General features: G+C 43.5%; 1 protein-coding gene across 1 annotated transcript in view; it reads left to right on the plus strand.

The window, feature by feature from the left end:
* Window positions 1-21,090, plus strand: part of LOC136319459 (rab11 family-interacting protein 1-like) — a 36,048-nt gene extending 14,958 nt beyond the window's left edge. Inside the window, 5 exon segments of the mRNA XM_066252716.1 lie at window positions 19,253-19,605; window positions 19,608-19,702; window positions 19,705-20,672; window positions 20,674-20,726; window positions 20,729-21,090. Of these exon segments, the coding sequence (XP_066108813.1) occupies window positions 19,253-19,605; window positions 19,608-19,702; window positions 19,705-20,672; window positions 20,674-20,726; window positions 20,729-21,090 (1,831 nt within the window).
* The last annotated feature ends 3,063 nt before the right edge of the window (window positions 21,091-24,153 follow it).

Raw genomic sequence — 24,153 nt, forward strand, 5'->3', positions numbered from 1 at the left:
CCGCCTGGCCCATGCAGGTTCAAATTTGATTTGGACAGACCAGGGGTTGGGAACCTATGGCTCGCGAGCCAGATGTGGCTCTTTTGATGGCTGCATCTGGCTCGCAGACAAATCTTTAATAAAAAAATAAAAACATTAAAAATATAAAGCATCCTCATGTATTACAATCCATTCATTTCCTATCGCTCATGTTCATGGTTGCGGGTGGCTAGAGCCAATCACAGCTGTCCTCCAGGACAACACCAAATTTTTATTGGATAATGTATAACGTACACGGGTCGTTGTGAGGTCAGAAACTTCCCTCCTTTTAATCAAGTAGTCAGCTAGCTAATTGCAGAAACCCTTTTGACGAAGAAGATGGCTAAAAGAAAAACAGATGAGTAGTATCGTACTTTTCAGCAGGAATGGACAGAGGAATTCGCCTTTGTGGAGAGAGCAGGTTCTGCAGTGTATCTAATATGCAATGATAAAATTGCATCGATGAATTGGTCAAATATAAAGCGGCATTTCGACAGACGCCATACTACATTTGCAATGAGATATCCAGTGGGGGACAGCAGGAAGAAAGCATGTCAAGAGCTGCTGTGGCCCTGGCCGGTTGGCTCAGCGGTAGAGCGTCGGCCTAGCGTGCGGAGGACCCGGGTTCGATTCCCGGCCAGGGCACACAGGAGAAGCGCCCATTTGCTTCTCCACCCCTCCGCCGCGCTTTCCTCTCTGTCTCTCTCTTCCCCCTCCCGCAGCCAAGGCTCCATTGGAGCAAAGATGGCCCGGGCGCTGGGGATGGCTCTGTGGCCTCTGCCTCAGGCGCTAGAGTGGCTCTGGTCGCAACATGGCGACGCCCAGGATGGGCAGAGCATCGCCCCCTGGTGGGCAGAGCGTCGCCCCAGGTGGGCGTGCCGGGTGGATCCCGGTCGGGCGCATGCGGGAGTCTGTCAGACTGTCTCTCCCTGTTTCCAGCTTCAGAAAAATGAAAAAAAAAAAAAAAAAAAAAAGAGCTGCTGTGCAGAGTGCAAGCTAGTCTGAGCAACTCCGTGTTTTGACCCAACAAGGTGACTGGAATTCAGCTAGCTTTGCTGGTGCTTTTGCAATTGTGAGAAATGGAAAGCCATTCACAGATGGGGAGTATGCCAAAACATTCATGCTTGATGTTGCCAATGAACTTTTTGACAACTTTTCAGATATAGACAAGATAATCAAATGAATAAAAGACATGCCTCTGTCGGTAAGAACTGTTCACGACCATACCATCATGATGGCAAATCAAATTGAGGCAACACAAGTAAAGGACATAAATGAAGCACCATTCTTTTCTCACGCTTTGGATGAGTCACCAGACGTAAGCCCAGTTCAGCGTGATTGGAAGTTAAGCTGTCGGTGACACACTACATGAGGAAAGTCTTGCTGTTTTGCCTACAAAAGAGACAACAAGGGATGAGGATTTATTCAAGTCTTTCACTGGGTTCGCTAAAGAAAAAATCTACCGATGGATAAACTTATTTCAGTGTGTACTGATGGTGCTCCGTGCATGGTGGGGAAAAACAGAGGATTCATAGCACTTCTTCGTGAACATGAAAAGAGACCCATCCTAAGTTTTCACTGCATCCTACATCAGGAGGTGCTTTGTGCTCAGATGTGTGGTGAGCAGCTTGGTGAGGTGATGTCACTGGTCATTCGGGTGGTCAACTTGATTGTTGCCCGAGCTTTAAATGATTGCCAGTTTAAAACACTGCTGGATGAAGTTGGGAATAATTATCCTGGTCTGCTTCTGCACAGCAATGTGCGTTGGTTGTCAAGAAGGAAGGTGCTCATCCATTTCGTGGCTTATCTGAGTGAAATCTGGACTTCTCTTAAAATGAAAAATGTCGAGCATCCTGAGTTAGCTAACACTGAGTGGCTCCTGAAGTTCTACTATCTCATGAACATGACTGAACATCTGAACCAGCTCAATGTGAAAATGCAAGGCATTGAAAATACAGTCTTATCCCTTCAACAAGCAGTGTTTGCATTTGAAAAGAAGCTGGAACTCTTCATCACTGACATTGAAACAGGTCGTTTACTACACTTTGAAAAACTGGGAGAGTTTAAAGATGCATGCACAGCACGTGACGCTGCTCAACTTCTTGACCTCCAGCAGCTAGCAGGCTTCACATCTAATCTCCTGCAGTCGTTCAAAGTGCACTTTAGAGAATTTTGTGAGTGTACTCGTCTTTTTAAGTTTATCACCCAACCACACGAGTGTGCAGTGGGCAGCGCCGACCTGAGTTACATCCTTGGTGTCTCTGTCAGAGATTTTGAGCTACAAGCTGCTGACCTGCAGGCCTCAGACATGTGGGTGAATAAGTTCAAGTCACTGAATGAAGATTTAGAAAGACTTGCACGACAGCAAGCAGAGTTGGTGAGCAAACACAAGTGGGGAGAAATGAAAAAACTTCAACCGCGGACCAGCCGATTTTCAAAACTTGGAACGCGCTTCTCATCCCATACCACATACTGCAGTGTGTGAGTATTGCTGTACTGACAATGTTTGGCTCTACGTATGCATGTGAGCAGTCTTTCTCACATCTAAAGAACGTTAAGACCAACCTATGATCACGTTTAACGGATGGAAGTCTCAACGCCTGCATGAAGCTTAAGTTCACCAAGTATTAACCAGACTAGAAAGCCATCAGCAAAACCATGCGGCACCAGAAGTTGCATTAATGGTAAGAAGTACTTTATTCATCATTGGTTAGCAACAGCATAACAACGTTATTAAAAAGAATTCAGAGACTTATTGTACTTTAAAAGTGTTGGTCTTACATAAAATGCACACATTTACTTGTATTTAGTGTTAAACATATTGTACAGATCTCATGAAATTACATTTTAAAATATATGGCGTTCATGGCTCACTCAGCCAAAAAGGTTCCCAACTCCTGAGACAGATGGTAATGAAACAATGGAGCCAAGCTAATGGTGGGTCATTAGCTTTAATCCTAGCTTGCACCCAGTGGGCAAGAAATACACACAGTGGGAAAACATTTCCCTTTCCATTCAGGGCTCTCAAAGCCACTGACTTATCTGAGTTTCCTAGAATCAAAGGTTTTTACCTCACCAGCCTTATTCACTTCTGTTCCCCATCTCTTTCTCTCTGCACAAACTCTGCACAAGCTGGCTTCTCCTTCAGCCCTCCACCATCTTGGCTGCTTCTCCTTTCCTTCTTGTGGCCTTTCTCTGCTCTCCTGCTATATATAGTGTAGAAATCCAAACCTTTAATCCAATATACAAATAAGGAAGTCTCTGATACAAAGTCACTTATCTGAGGCATTATGGGATTCCTCATGAGAGTGCACCACCCCCTAACATGCAACAGTCAAGGGCAGTCGTCCCCAACCTTTTTTGGGCCACGGACCGGTTTAATGTCAGAAAATATTTTCACGGACCAGCCTTTAGGGTGGGATGGATAAATGTATCACGTGACTGAGACAAGCGTCAAGAGTGAGTCTTAGACGGATGTATCAGAGGAAATCTAGTCATTTTTTAAAAATAAAACATCGTTCAGACTTAAATATAAATAAAACAGAAATAATGTAAGTTATTTATTCTTTCTCTGTGGACCGGTACCAAATGGCCCACGGACAGGTACCGGTCCACAGCCTGGGGTTGGGGACCACTGGTCAAGGGTGTAGGGAAAAGTTTTGTCTTATTTTTTTTGTTTTTATTTAAATTAATTTAAATGGGATGACATTAATAAATCAGGGTACATATGTTCAGAGTTATTTTGACATTTAATTATGTTGCATACCCATCACCCAAAGTCAAAGTGTCTTCTGTCACCTTCTATCTGGTTTTCTTTGTGCTCCTCCCCTCCCCCCACCTGAAAAACGTAGCCTTAAAACTAAGCCTTAGGCTATAAGGATCCTGTCTGCTTACAGCCTGTCCCCTACATCCAATGCAAACTATAAGCAAGCAAACATATACATCATATTTGTAAACTTATTTGACCCACAGATTCCCAGTGAAGAGGTTACCAAGGACTTGGTTAAGTCGTCTACTGCCCCAGCAATTTCCAACAGGCTGCAGTAGCCAGTGAAACCAGGAACCCTCCTATTTGCTTCTTAGTTCACAGCCTGGGGGAGCTGTGAAGGTCCTGCAGTATGTCAAAGGCAGGGGACTTACATCCTTAGGATAAACCAGGGCTCAGAAAATGAATTTTGCTTTGACAAAACGGTAATTTTTCTTTGGAAACCTATGTCCTTTCTGAGCTAAAATAGTAAAACTTATGTAATCAATCTTAGAGCTCACCTCATCTTAGGACACATCTAAGGGTCATTATATACTGGAGAGTAGAATGTAGGGAAATGGAAGGTCCTTGAGACCTTGGCTAGAGACTTGTGAAGAGTAGGAATGGGACCCAGTGAGCTCTTGAGGCTTAACAGTTCAGGTATGTTGTTAATTTCCCAGGAGAATGTAAACAGGGGTTGACCATTTTTATCTAAAGGGGCCCTAAGCGAAGCAGAATGCAAATCTACAACTGTAAAATATTCAGCTTTAGGAGGCACCAATATGAAATTAGGTCTGGGTTTGGTAACTACAGGGAAACAAGGACTGACTTCTGTATTTGTGGCCTTGAAATTGTTAAACAAAAACCTTCATGGAAGAAATCTCTTCCGAAGGAAAGGATTTACTGAGCCATCTGTTAGCCAGAAAAGAGACCAGGTCCTGGGGCGTGCAATCTATACCATCAGCAATAGGGCTGGGTGGAAAAGGTCAGCACGTCTGTTGTCCTAGAGCTGACAGGGCTCTTCTATACAATGAGTTTGGGAGAAAAAAAAATGTAAGTTGTTTTGAAAGAATTTACATCTGCTACAGATAAAAGGAGTAGGTGAAGGTGAAATGGGGCTAGTTCTGGGCTAGGTGCAGAGTTCATAAGAAAAAAATTCTTGCTAAAAAATAAGGAGGATATAACAATAATGCCAAATATAAAACAAACAACACAGACTCAAAATATGGAATTGACAATATTGAATGGAGAACTTGACAGATCTACAATCAGAATATGTCACTCTCTCAGAAATGAATAGATCATGGAGTCAAAACTTACAAGAATAGGCCCTGGTCGGTTTGCTCAGTGGATAGAGCATCGGACCAGTGTGCAGATGTCCCGGGTTTGATCCCCAGTTAGGGGACACATGAGAAATGGCTATCTGCACCTTTTCCTCTCCGTCTTCTCTCTCTCTCTCTCTCTCTCTCTCTCTCTCTCTCTCTCTCTGTCTCTTGCAGCCAGTGGCTCTGTTGGTCCAAGCATCAACCTCAGGCACTTTGAATAGCTTGGTTGATTTGAGCATCGGCCCAATATGGGGATTGCCAGGTGGATCTTGGTTGGGTTGCATTTGGGAGTCTGTCTCTGCCTCCCTTCCTCTCATTTAAAAAAATTGTAAGAATATAAAATTTTTATTTTTTTATATTTTTTGTACTTTTCTGAAGTGAGAAGTGGGGAAGCAGACAGATTCACTCCCACATGCGCCCGACCGGGATCCACCCAGCACGCCCACCAGAGGGTGATGCTCGGCCTCTCTGGGGCATTGCTCTGCTGCAATCAGAGCCATTCTAGTGCCTGAGGCAAAGGCAATGGAGCCATCCTCAGCGCCTGGGCTAACTTTGCTCCAATGGAGCCTGAAGCACCAAATCATAATGAAATTAAATTGCATCCAACAATAGTAAGATATTTTAATGTTATTCAAGTAAAAAATTTAAATTTAGAGTCCATTGAGGGTAAAACTTCTGAAATTTTGTCAAACCATCTATACAGAGTAATAAATGAAAACAATTTGAAATCCAAAGATGTTGCACTCACAGCTGATAATACAAATTTTTGTGGGTGAAGACGCAAAGGGGTGACTAATGTGTATGTAAAATTACAAAAGTTACTCCAAAAGAAAATACTAGGAATAAGTTGTAATGCACATATTTTGTCAAATGCAATCAATACAGCGTCATGTGCCATGTCAATTGATGTAGAAGTAATAATAACTACAATTTATTTACATTTTAGTCATTTTACCATTCATGTTGCTACTTTAAAACAATTTTTTTGAGAATGTGAGCACTATTTTTTAAATTTATTTATTCATTTTTAGAGAGGAGAGAGAGAGGGAGAGAGAGAGACAGAGGGGGAGAGAGAGGAGAGAGAGAAGAGAGAGACAGAGAGAGAGAGACAGAGGGAGAGAAGGGGGTAGGAGCTGGAAGCATCAACTCCCATATGTGCCTTGACCAGGCAAGCCCAGGGTTTCAAACTGGCAACCTCAGCATTTCCAGGTCGATGCTTTATCCACTGCACCACCACAGGTCAGGCTTTAAAACAATTTTGTGAAGAAGCAAATATTGAATACAAAACACTTTTAGGATATTCAAAAGTTAGACAGTTTGCTCTAACACCTGCTATAGAGCATGTTCTACAATTATTTGAGCCTCTCCATTCATATTTTTTAAGTTTAGACAAATGTCCTAAAATCCTGGAATCATTATTTAATAATAAAATATCTGAGATATTAATGTATTTTGTACATAATTAAGCATCTATTTTTCACAAAACAATTCAAAAGATTGAAGGTGAACACATTTCAGCTATGGAAGTTAGTCTTATTTTGAATGACTTTATCCTTTAATATAAATCTCGTTTTGAAGAAAAATTTCTTCCTTTAATTATAAAAAGAAAATTGTCAGACTTAGAGGAATCAAATCCAGGCATAACAGAAAAGTTTATCAAAGAAGTGCAGAATTTTTACCAGACATGTTTTCAATATATCAAAGAATGGTCTGAAACAAACATCACGGGAAACAACAGTTTTCAATGGTGTATTTTATTTCATCACAAGTATATTGGACAGGTAATGAATCTTTTTTTTTTAATTTTTTTAAATTTTATTTATTGATTTTACAGAGAGAGGGGGGAGAGAACAAGAAGTATCAAGTCATAGTTGCTTCACTTTAGTTGTTCATTGATTGCTTGTTGTATGTGCCTTGACCGGGCAAGCCCAGGGTTTTGAACCGGCAACCTCCAAAAGCATTCCAAGTCAATGCTTTATCCACCGAGCCACCACAGGTCAGGCCAGGTAATGAATCTTGTCTTGAGTTTTTATCTAAAGAAATGCCAGACATCAAAATAGAAGACAATTGTCTCTTTGAAGAAATTAGAAGACTGAATGTATATTTAAATTCTGAAAAATTAATACAATGGGAAAATGAACAAGTCAAAATTGATAAAAGATGAGTGCAAATATTCAGCCATTTAAAAAATGAACATATTCCATGTGAAAATTTATTTATTCTTTTTCAATTTACATTGTGCTGCCCTGGAACTAATGCAGCAGTTGAAAGAGTTTTTTCAATTGCTAATGATTTTTGAACAAATGAGAAATCGAGATTGAATGTTGATACTCTAGCTGCAGCACTTGCCGTAAAATTCAATATGAAAGATATTTCTTGTTCAGATATTTCCAATATATTGTTACAAGATGATACATTGATAAAACATATTCATTCAATGGAAAAGTACTTATTTAGATAATATTCTTACAATTATTATTATAATTTTTCTTACAATTATTAAAAATTAATAAGCATGTAAACATAATTACAATATAAAATATTACAAATGTTTTTATTATGCATTTATCATATTATAGTGTATTATTGTTGCAATGAATAAAATGTTTCTTTTATTTATGATATTGTTTTCTTCAATTTGTTTTTGTCCTCTTTTTCATTGTAAAAATGTTGGTCACCTCAGTTAAAGAATATACTTTCAAATGCTGTCTGAAGGTATGACAAAGCCTGTTCTTTTTTTCTCCTTCTTCTTTTCCAAGTGAGAGGAGGGGAGATAGAGAAGCAAACTCCCACATGCGCCCCAACGGGGATCCAGCCAGCAACCCTCATCTGGGGCTGGTTCTCTGCCCATCTAGGGCCATGCTTGCAACTGAGCTATTTTTAATGCCTGAGGAACAGGCTCCACAGAGCTATTCTCAGCGCCTGGGCTGATGAACTCAAACAAATCAAGCCAGGGCTGCAGGAGGGGAAGGTAGAGAGAAAGAGAGAAGGGGGGAGGGAAAGGGTGGAGAAGCAGATGGTTGCTCCTTCTGTGTGCCCTGACCCAGAATTGATCCTGGGACATCTGCACGCTGAGTTGATACTCTACCACTGAGCCAACCACCCAAAGCCAAAAAAGCCTGTTCTGAAGTTTCCAATGGACTTATCCTTTACTTGCAAGACTGACTCAGAACCCATTTTGTTTTTCATTGAATAGATCTGGAACAGCTCCTGGGAGATCTGTCCAACACCAACAGCTTTTCTAAATCCCTCTGGCTTCCTTTGCCATTTTAAGTCACCCTCAGGTCTTCTCATTCTGCCTTTTCAATCCAATTTTTTTTTTTTTGCAGCTGAGGTCCCTGCTAACCTATGAACTAGGTGATATTAATCCTATGGGTCCTGGGTAATGTATCAGGAGACTCTTCTAAACTGCTCTGTAGATTTCACTCCATCCTGTCTAATTTTTCCCTAGTCTTTGGAAAGACTTCAGCCATGGCTCTCAGCTCAAAGCAAGAAGAATGGGGCTTAACATCAACAGAAAAAGGTGACAATGAAATAAAAACCGGAAAGGATTTTCTCTGTTCTGAGGAAAGATTCATTGAAAAAGAGCATTGACTCTTGGAGTTTCTGATTGGAGTTTGTTCAGGAGAGCAGGGGGCAGACCAGGGGAGAGAGCAGAGCTAAGAGTTGGAGGAGCACAGAATGCAAAAAGAGGAAGAGTAAAAATAAAGACTATTAGTGCTGAGTTGAATTAAGGGATTAAAAAAAGGAGATAGTTTACATTTTTTACACTTTTCTTTGACTCACCTAAGGAATCACTTAAGAAATCAGTTTTAGAATATGAATTTTTTTTGTACACCTTCTCATACCAATAAAAAATGCAGAACATTGGATGTGTGGAAATGTTTCCTTTTTTTTTCTAAGGCCTTTCTCAGTAAACAATTTTGTTTCTATGAGAAGTTCCCTAAAATGGCTAGTGTCATGTTAAATGGCCCTTGATGAAATTATGCCATTTAGGAAGATAAGAACACAAATATGAATTATGGCATGAATACTGATTAGAAGTAGGAATGTGCCCTGGAGGGGAGGGGACTGAAACACTGCACTAGAGTCTTGGAATAGTCAGTCTAAAGGGGTCTCAAACTCGTGGCCCGCGGGCCGCATGCAGCCCGCCGAACAATTTTGTGTGGCCCGCAGACTAATCCACAGGCTTACTTAATTTTATCCAAAATATTTTGAACTTCGTGGATTAGTCTGCGGGCCGCGCAAAATTGTTCGGTCCACAGGCTTACTTAATTTTATCCAAAATATTTTGAACTTCGTGGATTAGTCTGCGGGCCGCACAAAATTGTTCGGCGGGTCGCATGTGGCCCGCGGGCTGCGAGTTTGAGACCCCTACCCGAGCTCCTGGCTGAGCTATAAAACTACAAAGCCCTAAATATTTGCATTCCCAGGGGGTGGAAAATGTGCAGAGGCGATCTCTCCCAGAACCAGTCTCATGGAGAAAACAAGGTAGGACTGAAGAAAGCTCTCATAAGGATTAAAAAAAAACTTTAGTGAGGTATAGATTTTATTATAAAATTCATCCATAATAAGTATACAATTTGATCATTATTAGTAAATAGCAAGGTTGCTCAACCACCAGTGCAATCCAACTATAGCACATTTCATCACTCTAAAGAGCAACTTTGGGCCATTTGCCATTGATTTTGTCCCCACTCCCAATCCTGGTAACCACTAATTTACTTTCTGTTTCTGTGCATTTTCTTATTCTGGACACTTTCTATGAATGGAATCATACAATATATGATCTTTTGGGTCTGACTTCTTATAGTTAGCATAGTGTTTTCGGTTCATTTCATAGGTTTTGATGAAGATGAAGTTTGTCCAAAGGATATTGGTCTAAAAAGAAACCTTCTCAACATCTTAGTCCTCATGCCCAGCTTGAAGAAGGGACTTACTGGGGCCTGTCCTGGCCTTGTCCCTGTGAACTTTCTTCTTATAAGCATGGAACAGATATGAAGGATAAAGACAGAGACGGCCTTTGTTAGTGTTAAGGCAGATTTCTGCCATGGTTGATGTTTTTGCAAATCTGATTAGATAACGAAAAGATTTCTAAAAAGTGTTTAATCCTAGGAAGCAAAATACACTCAGCTTTGGTGGAGCTCAACAAAAAGAAATCAGAGTCAATATTACCCTGACACACAATAAGTGCTAAATAAATGTTGGCTTTTATCATGCATTCATTCAACATATATTGAATGTCTATAATATATAAAGCTCAATGTTGAGATAAAACTAGATCTAGTAATAAAAGAGAGATAACCAATATATAATTGAGAGTGTGATCAGTGCTATGACAGGAGGAAGCAACTAAAATGAGGGCAAGCAGACTGATAATGGTGCCATTGTACGACCAGGAACAATATAGGTGGAGGAGCAGATTTTGACGGAAGGTAATAGTTCTTATTTGGGTCATGTCAAGTTTGAGTTACCTGTGAGAAAATTAACTGGAAAAGTGTAGTACTCAGAAATGTCTGGGGTCTGGTTCAGATGAGAAATGCCAGCTGGGGAATTAGGCATGGGAGAAATAAGCATGGATATTAGGTGAAGCCAGGTAGGATGTGTAAGGTGAGAATAGAATGTTAATGACAAAAGCTGGCTCAGTCGTCAAGGCAGAAGTGTTTTGGGTAATTGATTTCCTAGACAATGGTCTAGAGAATTGATCTTTCATTATTATGTGCAGAAGTGAGTTACATGTCTTTACTTCAATAAAATTAAGAATTTCTTCTTAGGGCAGGTCATGAGGGGAAAAAATTGTTTTTAGATGAGAGGAGAGGAGATATAGAGACAGACTCTAGCATGCACCCTGACTAGGATCCACCTGGCAACCCCACTGGGGCTGATGCTTGAGTACTGAGCTATTTTTAGCAGCTGAGGCTGATCTGTTCCAGTAGAGGTATGCTCAGTGCCCGGGGCCACACTCGAACCAATCAAGCCAATGGCTGTGGTAGGAGAAGAGGAAGAGAAGTAGGGGAGAAGCAGATGGTCAGTTCTCTTGTGTATCCTGACAGAGAATCAAACCCAGAATGTCCATACACTAAGCTGATGCTCGATCCACTGAGCCACTGACCAGGGCTGAGAAATTTTTATATATTAGTAAATAATCATAATGCTACCTTATATGACCCTTACTTAAAGACTTTTTTTGTAAGGTCTTTTGTATTTATTTATTTATTGAATTAATTGGGGTGACACTGGTTAATAAAACTATATAGGTTTCAGGTGTACAATTCTGTATCATCTGTATTTATATTGTGTGTTCACCACTCAAAGTCAAGTCTCCTTCTGTTATTATTTATCACTCTTTTACCTGTTCTACCTCCCACCATCCCCATGTAAGATTTTATAAACCTAAATAGAACAGTCTCATTAAGAAAGAAAAAAAATTGGCCCTGGCCGGATGGCTCAGCGGTAGAGCATCGGCCTGGCGTGCGGGGGACCCAGGTTCGATTCCCGGCCAGGGCACATAGGAGAAGCGCCCATTTGCTTCTCCATCCCCCTCCTCCTTCCTCTCTGTCTCTCTCTTCCCCTCCTGCAGCCGAGGCTCCATTGGAGCAAAGATGGCCTGGGCGCTGGGGATGGCTCCTTGGCCTCTGCCCCAGGTGCTAGAGTGGCTCTGGTCGCAGCAGAGCGATGCCCCGGAGGGGCAGAGCATCGCCCCCTGGTGGGCAGAGCGTCGCCCCTGGTGGGCGTGCCGGGTGGATCCCAGTCGGGTGCATGCGGGAGTCTGTCTGACTGTCTCTCCCCGTTTCCAGCTTCAGAAAAGAAATATAAATAAATAAATAAATAAAAAGAAAGAAAAAAATTAACAGCCCCTGACATGAGAGAATATGCTGCTCAAGGACATTTGAGTCATACTCATAAGTGACAACCTCTTAGTCCAGAAACCCATTAAATGGTCTTCTCCATGCACTTATAAGTCTTACGTGCGAAAAGGATGTATTTATCCTTTATTCATCACCTCTGTGCATTTATTTAGGAAGTCCTACAATATCAGTAATTAAACAGTCGTTGAGAAAATGCTTCTCATGGTTTACCATAGACAGAGTTTCCCATAATATAATATAGTGTGTCCGTGAAGTCATGGTGCACTTTTGACCGGTCACAGGAAAGAACAAAAGACGATAGAAATGTGAAATCTGCACCAAATAAAAGGAAAACTCTCCCAGTTTCATACCTATTCAGTGCAATTCGATGTGGGCTCATGCACAGATTTTTTAGGGCTCCTTAGGAAGCTATCCCGTATAGCCTCTACAGACTCGTCACTGACTGATGGCCTACCAGAACGGGGTTTCTCCACCAAACTGCCGGTTTCCTGCTTATCCCACCGAGTAATGTTATTCTTAGGTGGTAGTGCTTCGTTATAAATGTGCCAATATTCACTTTGCACTTTGGTCACGAATTCGAATTTAGCAAGCCACAGAGCACACTGAACTTTCCTCTGTACTGTCCACATCTCGACTGGCATGGCCGTGGGCTGCTCCGCTGTATACACAATGTTACGTCATCATCTGCACATGCGCACATGCTGCCACACCATCCTTCAGAAACTGGGAGGGTTTTCCTTTTATTTGGTGCATATTTCAGATTTCTATCGTCTTTTGTTGCTTTCCTGTGACCGGTCAAAAGTGCAACATGACTTCATGGACACACTGTATTTAAGACAGCAAGTTCCCATCGGACAGGCCAGAGAATCCTCAACTGGCATATGCAGAGGTGTTCAAATGCTTTTTCCTTCAGCCTTTTAGAGTGTTCTTTCTATTGGAAAGGGTTAAAAATCAAAACAACAGTGCCATTTTTACTGAACATTATGGGCTCAATTGTATCCCCCCCAAATTCATATGTTGAAGTCCTACCCCAGTACTTCAGAATGAGATTGTATTTGGAAATAAGTCTTTAAAGAGGTAATTAAGTATTTTAAAATTGAATTGATTGGGATTAACAAAATTATACAGGTTCCAGGTACACAATTCTACAACACATCTTCTGCATACAGTATTGTGTGTTCATGTCCCACCCCCAAGTCAAGTGTCCATTCACCACCATAAAGAGGTAGTTAAGTTTTTTTTTAATACTTTATTTATTCATTATAGAGAGGAGAGAGAGAGAGAGAGAGAGAGAAGGGGGGAGGAGCAGGAAGCATCAACTCCCATATGTGCCTTGACCAGGTAAGCCCAGGGTTTTGAACTGGCGACCTCAGTGTTTCCAGGTTGACACTTGATCCACTGCGCCACCACAGGTCGGGCAAGGTAGTTAAGTTTTAATGAGGTCATTAGGGTGGGCCCTAATCCACTATGAGTGGTGTCCTTATAAGAAGAGGAACTTTGGGCACAGATATACACATACATTGAGAAGACCATGTGACACAAGGAGAAGACAGCCACCTACCAGGAGAAAGGCTCCAGGAGAAACCAAACCTGCCAACACCTTGACCTCAGACTTCTGGCCTCTGGAACTAGGAGGAAATCTCTGTTGTTTGAGCTACCCAGTCTGTCATACTTTGTGTTGGCAGTCCCAGCAGACTAATACACCAAAAGCCAGTAGTTTCTTTCTCTACATGGTGTAAGCCAATGCATGGCTGGGTGTATATAGAGAAAGCCAGTCTGCAGTATTTTCATGGTAGGAGCCATAACATGGATGCCACCTTAGAAAGAGCTGCCCTGATTGCAGTGTGATTACGACCATTGCAAAGACCATTCAATCCAGGGAAAAGACAAGGCTGCTTTCAGGGGAAGACAGGAAACCGTAACCCGAACCCCATCTGTGCGGGGACACAAATAGAAGCAAGATGTGTGTGCAGTGCGCCTTGCCTTCTGCTTGTGGTTTTTTGTTTTTTTTTTTGGTCAAAACTCAGTAACTTGGCACAATCTCAGTGTGCCATTTATAAGCCATTGCTGGCAACAGGGAAGGCAGGCTTCCAAGGCAGGTGGGGGCCAGGGGCAGGGTGGTGGGTAAGGGCCCAAGATGCTCACTGCCAGCTGTGTCCACAGGTCTTTGTTTGAAAAGATGCTATTTCTCTAGTCAGTGTTTGCTGAAAGGATCACTGTTTATCTCTGTCCTGGTAAGATTAATGCCCTCTCAGGAGGAAGTGGGAAGCAGCAGTTTTAAATCACTTGCCCTTCTCTCTTTGGATTTGTTTTCTATGGGAAAATCTAGTGACTTGATGTTGAAAAATATATACATGGTTGTGGTTCTCTTGATTGTAACATAATTTCTTCTCTATATGGTTTGTAATTTTGAACTATTTTTTTTTCCTTTTTCTTGTTTTTCTCCTCTTTTCTCCCTCCCTCTCTTCCTGCCTCCTTCCCACCCTCCCTTATTATACAGGGCTATCTCCAACATGCTTATTACAAGACACAGGTAACAGTTCCCAGCTCAGCCTTATCTTGCTGCATTATCTGTTAACCCCAATCTTGCCCATTGAGGGGGTGGGGTCCCCTTAATGCAGGATTGGACTGGAATGTCGCTCTTGGCCCACTCAAAGGCACAGAAATCATTCACCTACCATTGATAATGAGCAAGGGAGTTGGAGGGGGCAGTTGCTAAGGAATATTTATCAAGTGTCCCCTTTCTCCTGCTCTGACCAGCTCTGTCCTGGGTGATGTCCAGGTCTAATCTGGCCTTATGCCCTTACCTGACTCTTCAGGTCCAATTTTTCTCCTGTTTGTGCTCAGGCATGTCTGTCTTTGCTTCTTCCCAGGGTGGGGGAGGGGGTGTCCGTGTGTCTCTGATCATCTGTCCTATAACTAGGCGAAGGGCCAGCTATGGAGAAAAAGCCCCAGGGACTGCCCCGCCCCGTGCTCCCTGAAGGACTAGGTCTGCAAATGTGGACCTTGTTACATAAGGAAATCCTTCAAGAGACCGGAAGGGGACCTAGGAGGAAAGGGTGTCTCCACCATTGTGCCTAACAAATAAAGGAGGCAGTGCCAGAGGAAGGGTGCTGTTAGACCTCAGGGACCAGTGAGCAATTTCCAGGAGGAGCTGAGCTGGAAAATCAGCTCCTTAGAATCAGACACTCTGGGTCTGAATCCTCCTCCAGCCACATGCTGACTGTGGAAATGTCATATGAAAGTGGAAGCCATTTGACACTGTGTAAAATCCTCAGTGCCACCATCCATGCATCTGAATGAAGGGTGCTGTGAGTGCCCGGCCTCAGAGGGCTGGTCAAAGCAGGGCCGGACCCAGGGAGACCTCCACCCTGATTCCTGTGGGCTACTGCAGGGAATGTGTACACAAAACTCTATCCATCTAGGGCTTGAGGACGGTGGTTCAACTGCTTGTCAGGGGAGAATACCCAAAGTCTAGTAGGTAAGTCTGGCCCCTACCTGGCCCAGAAGCTGGGACTCTCGATGGTGTCAGGATCTTAACCTTCAATTTTATACCAGTAGAGAGAAAACATTGTTTCAGGGTGTCTTGCAGCAGACTTACTGTTGAACCAAACCAGAGGATGTTTGGGGTCTGCGAGTTCCATCTAGTGGTCCTTCTGCATGGAGTGGGCTGGTGGGGAATGATGAGATCTGGGGTCCTGGACAGACCCTCTCTTTGCCCCTTGGTGAGGCTGATGCTGTAACCTTCACCGGTACCTGCGAGTCTGCTCCTCATGGCCTAGAGGCCAGGAAGAGCCCAGGGATGACCTGGGACCCCAAGGCCCCTTAATGGAAGCATCCTGTGCTGGTGTAGTGGTTTCAAAGCTGTGTTTGCAGAAGCCCCTGGGGCTCCAAGGTAGCCCCTCAAAGGAGCCCTAACAGAGAAAACGAGGAGTGGCCGGAAGCACCCCTCTCCTGCTTCAACAGAACAGCCACATCATATTCTCTTTTCTATGTATATTGGTCTCTGGAAAAGATTGTATTTCAGTAAAGACTGTAGTTAAGGTTCTTTGGTTGACAGCCATGGAAACCATCAGGCTAATAAGCAAAAAGCGGGTAGGGGAAGTGTGTGGGCTCCACAGGAGGAAGCCACCTCTGAAGGTCTCTATGCTGCTGGATGAAAAGAACTTAGACCTTTGCTCCATCATAACTTCATTCCTCTCAAGTGTGTAAGGCCATGGGTTGTGATAGGCAGTCCCTGGTAGGGCACGTCTATGGGCCCCTGGCCTCTGTGGGAGAGGCCATGAGGCCACATCAACCTGCATGTGCCAGCAAGCAGGTTGAAAAGAATGGTCAAAAAAGCAGGGAACTGCTCACTCTGAGCTCTCCAACCCTCTGGAGATGTGGCAGGATAGCTGGCTCCAGCTGCCAACTGTGCATGTGTCGTGGCTGTCCAGATGTGCAGGAGTAAGTGCTTACCAGACAGGCCAACAGGTCCTCTCTGTCTTCTGAGGCCCTCCCTTAGGGACCACTGGTTACTTCTTCTACTCCAGTGCTGCCTTCAGAGTCTCCATCTGACCTCCCAAGAGCCCATGCCTTAACATGCATGACCTTCTTCTTATAAGACAGGAAAGGGAGGTGGCCTGGGGCGCAGAGAAGATGGTGAAAGGGCAAGATGATAAAGAAAGAAAACACGTGGTCACTATCAGCTGCAGAAAACATCATCACAAAAGACAAAAATGTGACTGTGGCTTTCTGGAAGTTGCATCAACACCCCACAGAGGGTGAGAAGGACCTAGAACATGGTCCAGATTGAGGCGGCCATAGCACGAAAGCCCAGAATGCCCAATGTGCATTCGGTACCTGCAGTCAGCTCAGATCCTGCCCAGGGACAAGCCTGGAAGGCTTTCAGCAGAATTTGCTTCATTTTTAATGAAGTAATAACTTTGAAGACATAATAACAAAAACTCAGCATTACCATAGCCCCTTTGTTGTCGCTCTAACCTCTTTTCTCTTGATTCCTGACTCCTCAATCAAGCTTGACCAGACTCACAGACCTTCTCCACAGGTGTTCTTCACTGGGCAGGAAATGGGAGGGTGCTGTTTCTGGATCTCTCCAGAAATGTGAGGAGTAGCCACAATTTCACTTCAGTCGCCACCTGATTTCCAGACTCATGTAGAACCTCTTGCAGGTCCATTCAGGTGTGTTTAGGAATCTCAGCAGTAGTGATCATTAACCCTTTTTGCCCTGTTTGACCACATGTTGAGAACACTTGCACATTGTTACCAACTCTGCTGGGTTGAGGACCCAAACCAAGGTCCTTTTCTGCCCAGTGCCATTTGCACCAATGGAACGAGACTGAGTTTGGTAAAGCAGAGAAGAAACTTTATTCTTTGATCACAGAATGGAGAAGGGAGAGCTCATGCTCTAATGACATCTTCCCCTTTGTATCTATAGGCTTTGGCATGGGGTGAGGCATATATAGTTCTTCATCTTTGCACTCGACCTTTCTGCCCACAATGCCTGGTCGCCATTTCTGTTTTTGTGCTGGCACCTTGGTCTTTGGTAGGAAACCCTGTTCAATTTCTGTAAGTGAGCATAGCTCTTGAAATGGTTCAGGTATAAAGAAACATTCGGATTTTTGGATGACAGCCCAGTGACAATATGGCAGATAGTCTGAGGCACATATGCACACAGACAACTCACTCCCAACTGGGGCCAAAGAAACCACAGACTAGGCCCTAAGTGACTTTCCACAGTAGGATCTGGAAACTCTGATACAAAGAATTCAAGTAGGGGAAAATATCTCTCGTAAGCCAAAGCTTTGGCTCCTGGTTATTGGGGCACCTGTGCCAGCTGCTCCCTGGCACCCAGAGCAGCATCACCACAAGGGCCCCTCAGTGTCTGTCTGGGGGAAGGAATAGCATTGCGTTCCACACATGATGCTCTCAATCCAGGTCTGCATTTAACTGCCAGGCCTGAGGCATCAGGAAAAGTGTTCCCCAGGTTCACTCTAGTTCACTGGTCCCCAACCTTTTTTGGGCCACGGACCAGTTTAATGTCAGAAAATATTTTCACGGACCGGCCTGTAGGGTGGGATGGATAAATGTATCACGTGACCGAGACAAGTGTCAAGAGTGAGTCTTAGACGGATATAACAGAGGGAATCTGGTCATTTTAAAAAAATAAAACATCGTTCAGACTTAAATATAAATAAAACGGAAATAATGTAAGTTATTTATTCTTCCTCTGCGGACCAGTACCAAATGGCCCACCGACCGGTACTGGTCTGTGGCCAGGGGATTGGGGACCACTGCTCTAGTTCATTTGCCTGGAAGCCCAAGGCTAGCAAGCTAGGCCCAGGGGTTAATTGTATCTCTCCAGGTGGGGTCAGATGAGGGCTTCCTCAGAGCTTTTCTGAATCAGGAGAGGAGCAAACATTTAAGTGCACTTCAGTCCCATTAAGAAGTGTTTAGTGTAACTGCAAAAAAAAAAAAAAAAGCTTTAAGGACAAAGATGTTACCAAACATCTTGTGGCAAGACTACAGCTGCTTGCTATTTTTGCATGAAATAATGTAAACTCAGGGTCCTCAGTAGCCTTCATTGTCCCAATGAGCCACCTTTCACCTGTGGGCCTGCCCAGAGGTCTAACCCTCCATGGACTAGGGTAGTTTAATATTTATCTATTGGATATTTGAACTTTTACTTACCCAAATTCTATGCTGTGACAAAGAAGATTTAAACAAGGACTAAGAACTGGGTGGTAAGAAGGTGGTAGAAATAATCTGACACCCAGATTATTTAGAAATAGAAATAGTCAGAAACTCAGATTATCATCCAACCACTCACCCACTCAGTGACCTCTGCTTCTTCAGCTGGAAAATGAAGAATTTGGGTTTCCAGCTCCAATACTCAATGATGGGAGATGAGAAGCCAAATGACCAGAGTAAAAACTGGAATATAATCTGAGAAATCTCTGTCCCAATGTGGAGGCCTCTTGGCATCTGGAACCTCAGAATGTTTTTCAATTTTCCAAAGCAAAAAAGATGCAGCTTGAGTGAAAATATATGGCTTGGAGCTGTAACCCATCCCCCAGTACAAAAAAAAAAGTCTTATTCCCACCAGATGTGTGTATAGATGTGTATATATACGTACATACATAATATACACATCATCCTTCTGGAATGATACAAGCAGAGAGAATTTCTGTGATTTATTCTGTTCCAATAAGCCTTGGAAAAGAGAAAACAGCTGCTCCTTTTAAAAGATTATTCTATACAAATCACTGTTAATAAATAAGCTTTAAAATTTGCAGAAGCCCTCTGTTTGTGACTGTATATAGAGAAAATGTCTTTAAGAAAGTTATCAAGGGGGACACCAGTGGGAGAGACGCAGAGAACTCCAGTAGTGATGACGAGCGGTCTCTCCTGAAGCAGCCTGAAGTGGGGCGACAAGAAGCATTTCTGAAGTCTCCCCCCTCAAAACAGCAAGGCTATGTCCCTTCATCTGAGTGGGTCCAAGAAGTAACATTGGCCCTTTTCATGAGAAGTGGCAGGATGGAAAGTCCGGCTGGGAAGTCTTTGCTGCAGGTAAACACAGACTTGAAGAGCCAGTCTGGGTCTTTTGAGAACAAAATTAGGGGTGGCGAAATGACTTCCTCAGCTGAACAACGGTACCTCCTCTTCAAATGGGAGATTCGGTCCCTCGACTTGACTCCTCAGTGTGGAGACACGAAGAGATGGGTCTGAATGTCAGTGAAGTCAGAAAAAAAAAATCAAGAAGTATGTGTCGTTTTCTGAGCAGCTCATTAGGGGAGAGGAGGTGGAGAAGCCCCCTGGACTGGTGGAAAAGGACGAAGGTAATTCCTGGGACCTAAGGAGTGAAGGGACTGCCGCCAGCGATGTGCCTGACAGAGAGTCTCCCCACACAGAGGACTCTGAGGGGGGAGTTGTGACTGAACCCAGCCCACTGAATTCTGGTGTGCCAGCTGCCATGGCCAATGCTCTTCCCCTCCCCTCTGTTGAGAGCGGCTCAGAAGGCCCAGTGAGTGAGGCAAGCCCAGAAAAAGACACTCTACTCCTTACGATTGAGGGAGGAGATCACCTTATGGCTGAAAATCAGAGCAAAGCCAGCGATCACAAAGGTCTATTGTCTGAGCCCCTGGGTGACCTTCAGTCTGCCTCAGATGTTAAATCTCCAGTCATGGCTGATCTGGACTTAACTCTTCCTTCCATTCCTGAAGTAACATCAGATGATGAGAGAGTAGATGAGGTGGAAGATGACAGAGAGACAGTGAAGATGGTACCTGTGGAAGTAAGAGCTTATTTCTTGAACACGTTACCTGCCCGTCCTCAGGAGGTGCTGAGTGGCGAGGCCGATGGGTTGGCAGTGCCTGCAGACAGCCCGTGTGACCTCAGCTCGAAAGCACCCGAAGCAGCTAGTAGGGCTTCTGCAGAGCAGACGACAGCTTTATGAATTCACAAACCATATCTTGGCAAGAGCTTGCACTTGGCCACACAGCTGCCAGGCCCTGGTGGTGGCGAGGAGGAGACACTGATGGGAAATGGGAGGCTCAGTCAGCCTCCTGACGCAGCCCCGGGCACCCCTACCCCCAGCTCCTCCTTTTCTGAGCCCTCTCCTACCACGCACTCTTTCCCTAGCTCTCCACACTCTGACACTCACCACACCAGTACAGCAGAATCTCAAAAACAAGCAACAGCAGAGGGCCTCCCTGGACAGTTCTGGCAAGAGGGAGCTGCTCCTTCAGGCCTGGGTCTCACCCTCGGAGACACAGTCTCAGCTGGATCTGGGTCAGCCAAGCACAGACTTCATCCTGTGAAGCCAATGAACACAACAGCCACCAAGATTGCTAACTCCAGCTTGGGAACTGCTACTGTCATCAGTGAGAACTTGATCAATGATGCTATTATGAAGAAATATACCCCCTTGGACCCTGCCTTTGCTTATGCACAGCAAACCCATGATGAGCTGATCCAGTTGGTCCTCAAACAGAAGGAAACAATAAGCAAGAAGGAGTTCCAGGTTCATGAGCTGGAGGACTACATTGACAATCTTCTAGTCAGGGTCATGGAAGAAACCCCCAACATCCTCCGAGTTCCGGCTCAGGTTGGCAAAAAGGCAGGGAAGATGTGAATGGCCAGCATGTGACACCAAGACTTTTTTGTGAGTTTATTTTCATCTCCTCTTGCAGTCAAGGACCCCATATGCCTGATAAGCAGCATATAGACTCTAAGGCACCATCTCCCTTGCATGTTATCTGGAAAGAGTCTATTCTACCAATTGAAACCAGGTTAATTATTACAACGGATATTTCACTATATGTTCCCAGGTTTTTATTTTTAAATGCCACTGTGCCTTATCTTGTAAATATTTTATGCCCTGACCAAAGACATCATAACAGCTGATCCTGGCCCAGAAATTCATACAGCACCAGGGGTATTAATGTATTTTAACATGGGCTTTCCTTTCTTTGATATTGAAATTATAAAATATGTATCCCCTAGTCATTAAAACTCGGGGTGAGATGAGAAGGTGCTGTGTTACACATACTTTGTTGGCTTTTGTGTAGCTCAGGTGTGGCTCTTTGGCTGCAGATTCTAAATTTTGATATCACATTAACTTCCCGGGCTTTTAGACTTAGTCTTATTTTGACTAGAGCAGAGGAGTTTAGGGAAAGCCTCTGAGTATGCCTTTTAGATTATGAACAACTTGCTTTTTCTAAACACCAACTTTCATTACTCTCTAGCCTTAAATTATGCTCTGTGTAGAGCCTGACCAGGCGGTGGCACAGTGGATAGAGTGTCTGACTGGGATGCGGAGTACCCAGGTTCGAGACCTGAGGTTGCCAGCTTGAGCGCGGGCTCATCTGGTTCAAGCAAAGCTCACCAGCTTGGACCTAAGGTCGCTGGCTTGAGCAAGGGGTTACTCAGTCTGCTGAAGGCCCATGGTCAAGGCACATACGAGAAAGCAATCAATGAACAACTAAGGTGTTGCAACAACAAAACTGATGATTGATGCTTCTCATCTGTCTTTGTTCTTGTCTGTCTGTCCCTATCTATCCCTTTCTCTGTCTCTGTAAAAAAAAAAAATGCTCTGTGTAGATAGATCCCCTGAGACACAGAACAGGGGAATGAGAGTGACTGTACCAATTAGGGGGAGTAGGTCCAAGTCCCTTCTCACATGGCAGCTGGGTTCTTGCTGACTAGAATGGCTTAGTCAGTGCCTTGATAAGGGATTGGGTGACCCAAGCACTTACTAAAATGGTGCCACCAAGTATGGAATGATTTTAGTAGGATTCCTGTGGCCTTTTCCCCCTGTGCCTAGACACCCTGGATTCCTTGGCAGCTCTTCCTGGCAATTTCCCCCCTTGTTATAAAATTATAAAGAGCAAAATGATATTAATTTGGGATTGCCATATTTTTAAAACTAGATTAATAGATATATTTTTAACAATTAGGACACTTGCCCTCTTCTTAATTAATAGTACCAGTTCAGCTTCAGGTTATTTCACTGTCAGTAATCTTAATATTGATATTAGAATGTGTTTGTATTATTCATTTTTTCCTCCTGGTTGTGACAGAATCTCATCAAATCTTGACCTTTCTTTTCAGGGAGGAGTATCATCGACCAATGAGGTGGGTAGGGTGGCAATAACAGCAGGTATTACATTGGGAATCTCTTCCTGTGTTCTTGTTATATTGAGGTTAAGAGGCAAGATTGTTGGCAGCAGAATTCCTTTTCAGGAATCACGTTTGCTGCAACCTTAGTTATATTGGAGCACTTTAATCTGAAGGATGATACTGTAACTTGATTTATCGAATTAGCCTTTAATTATCTATAGCTATTTTATTTAATACTCTCCTACAGTACCAGGGACCACTGTAAACATCTCAGATGACTTGTATTTTTGTAGTGCTATGAAATTTATTTACATACCTACAAAGAGAACTGTATACTCACTTGAACTCTGAAAATGTACATGTATATATTTGTTCTACAACATGTTTTTTACTTGATATAAATATGTTTTGACTGTGCAGTGGGGGACCCGTGTGCTCTGAATGATTTCTCCTTTGAGAAGCTGGTGCAGAGACCAGCACTGTCCAGATGGGGTGGTTGGTCTGGAGATTGCTGCTAGGACCTCAGGTGTGTACCTCCGTCAGTATTGAAGAGGGATGTCTGGGTGGAGTAGTGGATTCCTGTGCTCTGAAATGCCACTTGGGAACTCTGGAGAATGAAGAACAATTTACTTCAAGGGTGTCTGATTTCTACCACTGCTGAAAAAAAATTCAGTTTTTAGCATTCCTTGTACCTCTCAAAGTAGATAGCCTGAGGGTCATTAGTTAACAACTGTTCTCCAGGACTCTACTTAGAATCTAAGAAAAGCATTAGCCTGCTCTGAGCCATTAGCAGGGCTTGGAGAATTGGACTGCTGGACTTCTATACCTGGCATATGTCTGGAAACCTGTGCCCATCTATACAAGAATTGGGACTTGCCTCTAGCTGCTATGAATGATAGCCTAACTGATGGGCCCTGGGAGGTGGCTGTGTTCTGGAGAAACAGGCAGCTCTCTTCTTGGCCTTATCTAACTGCCTCCAGAAAGAACAGCCAGTACTTCAGGGAAGCATCAGATTAAATACCAAACACCTTGCAATGAATTTCAATTGGAGGTCAGCTCCATGAAAAAAAAAAAATCATTTGCTTGGTTGTTTCATATCGTCTCATTCCTTGGACTTTGGCAGGTGTGTTAGCCTTGGACTTATGCTGGTATGTTAAGCTCATCGGGGTAGCAGAATGAAGGAGCAAGAAAGTCTGCCCTTGGCTGTGAGGAACAGCTGTTGACCTGAGTGGAGAGGTGTGTGTGTGTATGCAGGTACCAGTGAGGTACTGTGTGTGGTTCCAACTTTGCTAACCGTGGTAGCTCCAAAGGCCATTGAGGGAGGAGGGTCCATGACACTCAGCCATGTACTGTATTGAAGGCCATTGGCAATTTAATGTTAAATTAGGCGGGATCTTTTCTCACTGGGTCCCTTCTCTCAACTGACTCTTTTTTCTTTTCTTAAAACTACTAATTAATAATCCCCCAAGGCTGAAAGATTAATTGCCTTAGGTGAAGAACGTACTCTAGTATCCGCACCAACCTCAACTCTGTGGTTTCTTGGTATCTAGTATGTGGACTACTAACTTGGCCTTTT

This window comes from Saccopteryx bilineata, chromosome 1 (assembly GCF_036850765.1).
Source record: "Saccopteryx bilineata isolate mSacBil1 chromosome 1, mSacBil1_pri_phased_curated, whole genome shotgun sequence".
Classification (NCBI taxonomy): Eukaryota; Metazoa; Chordata; class Mammalia; order Chiroptera; family Emballonuridae; genus Saccopteryx; species Saccopteryx bilineata.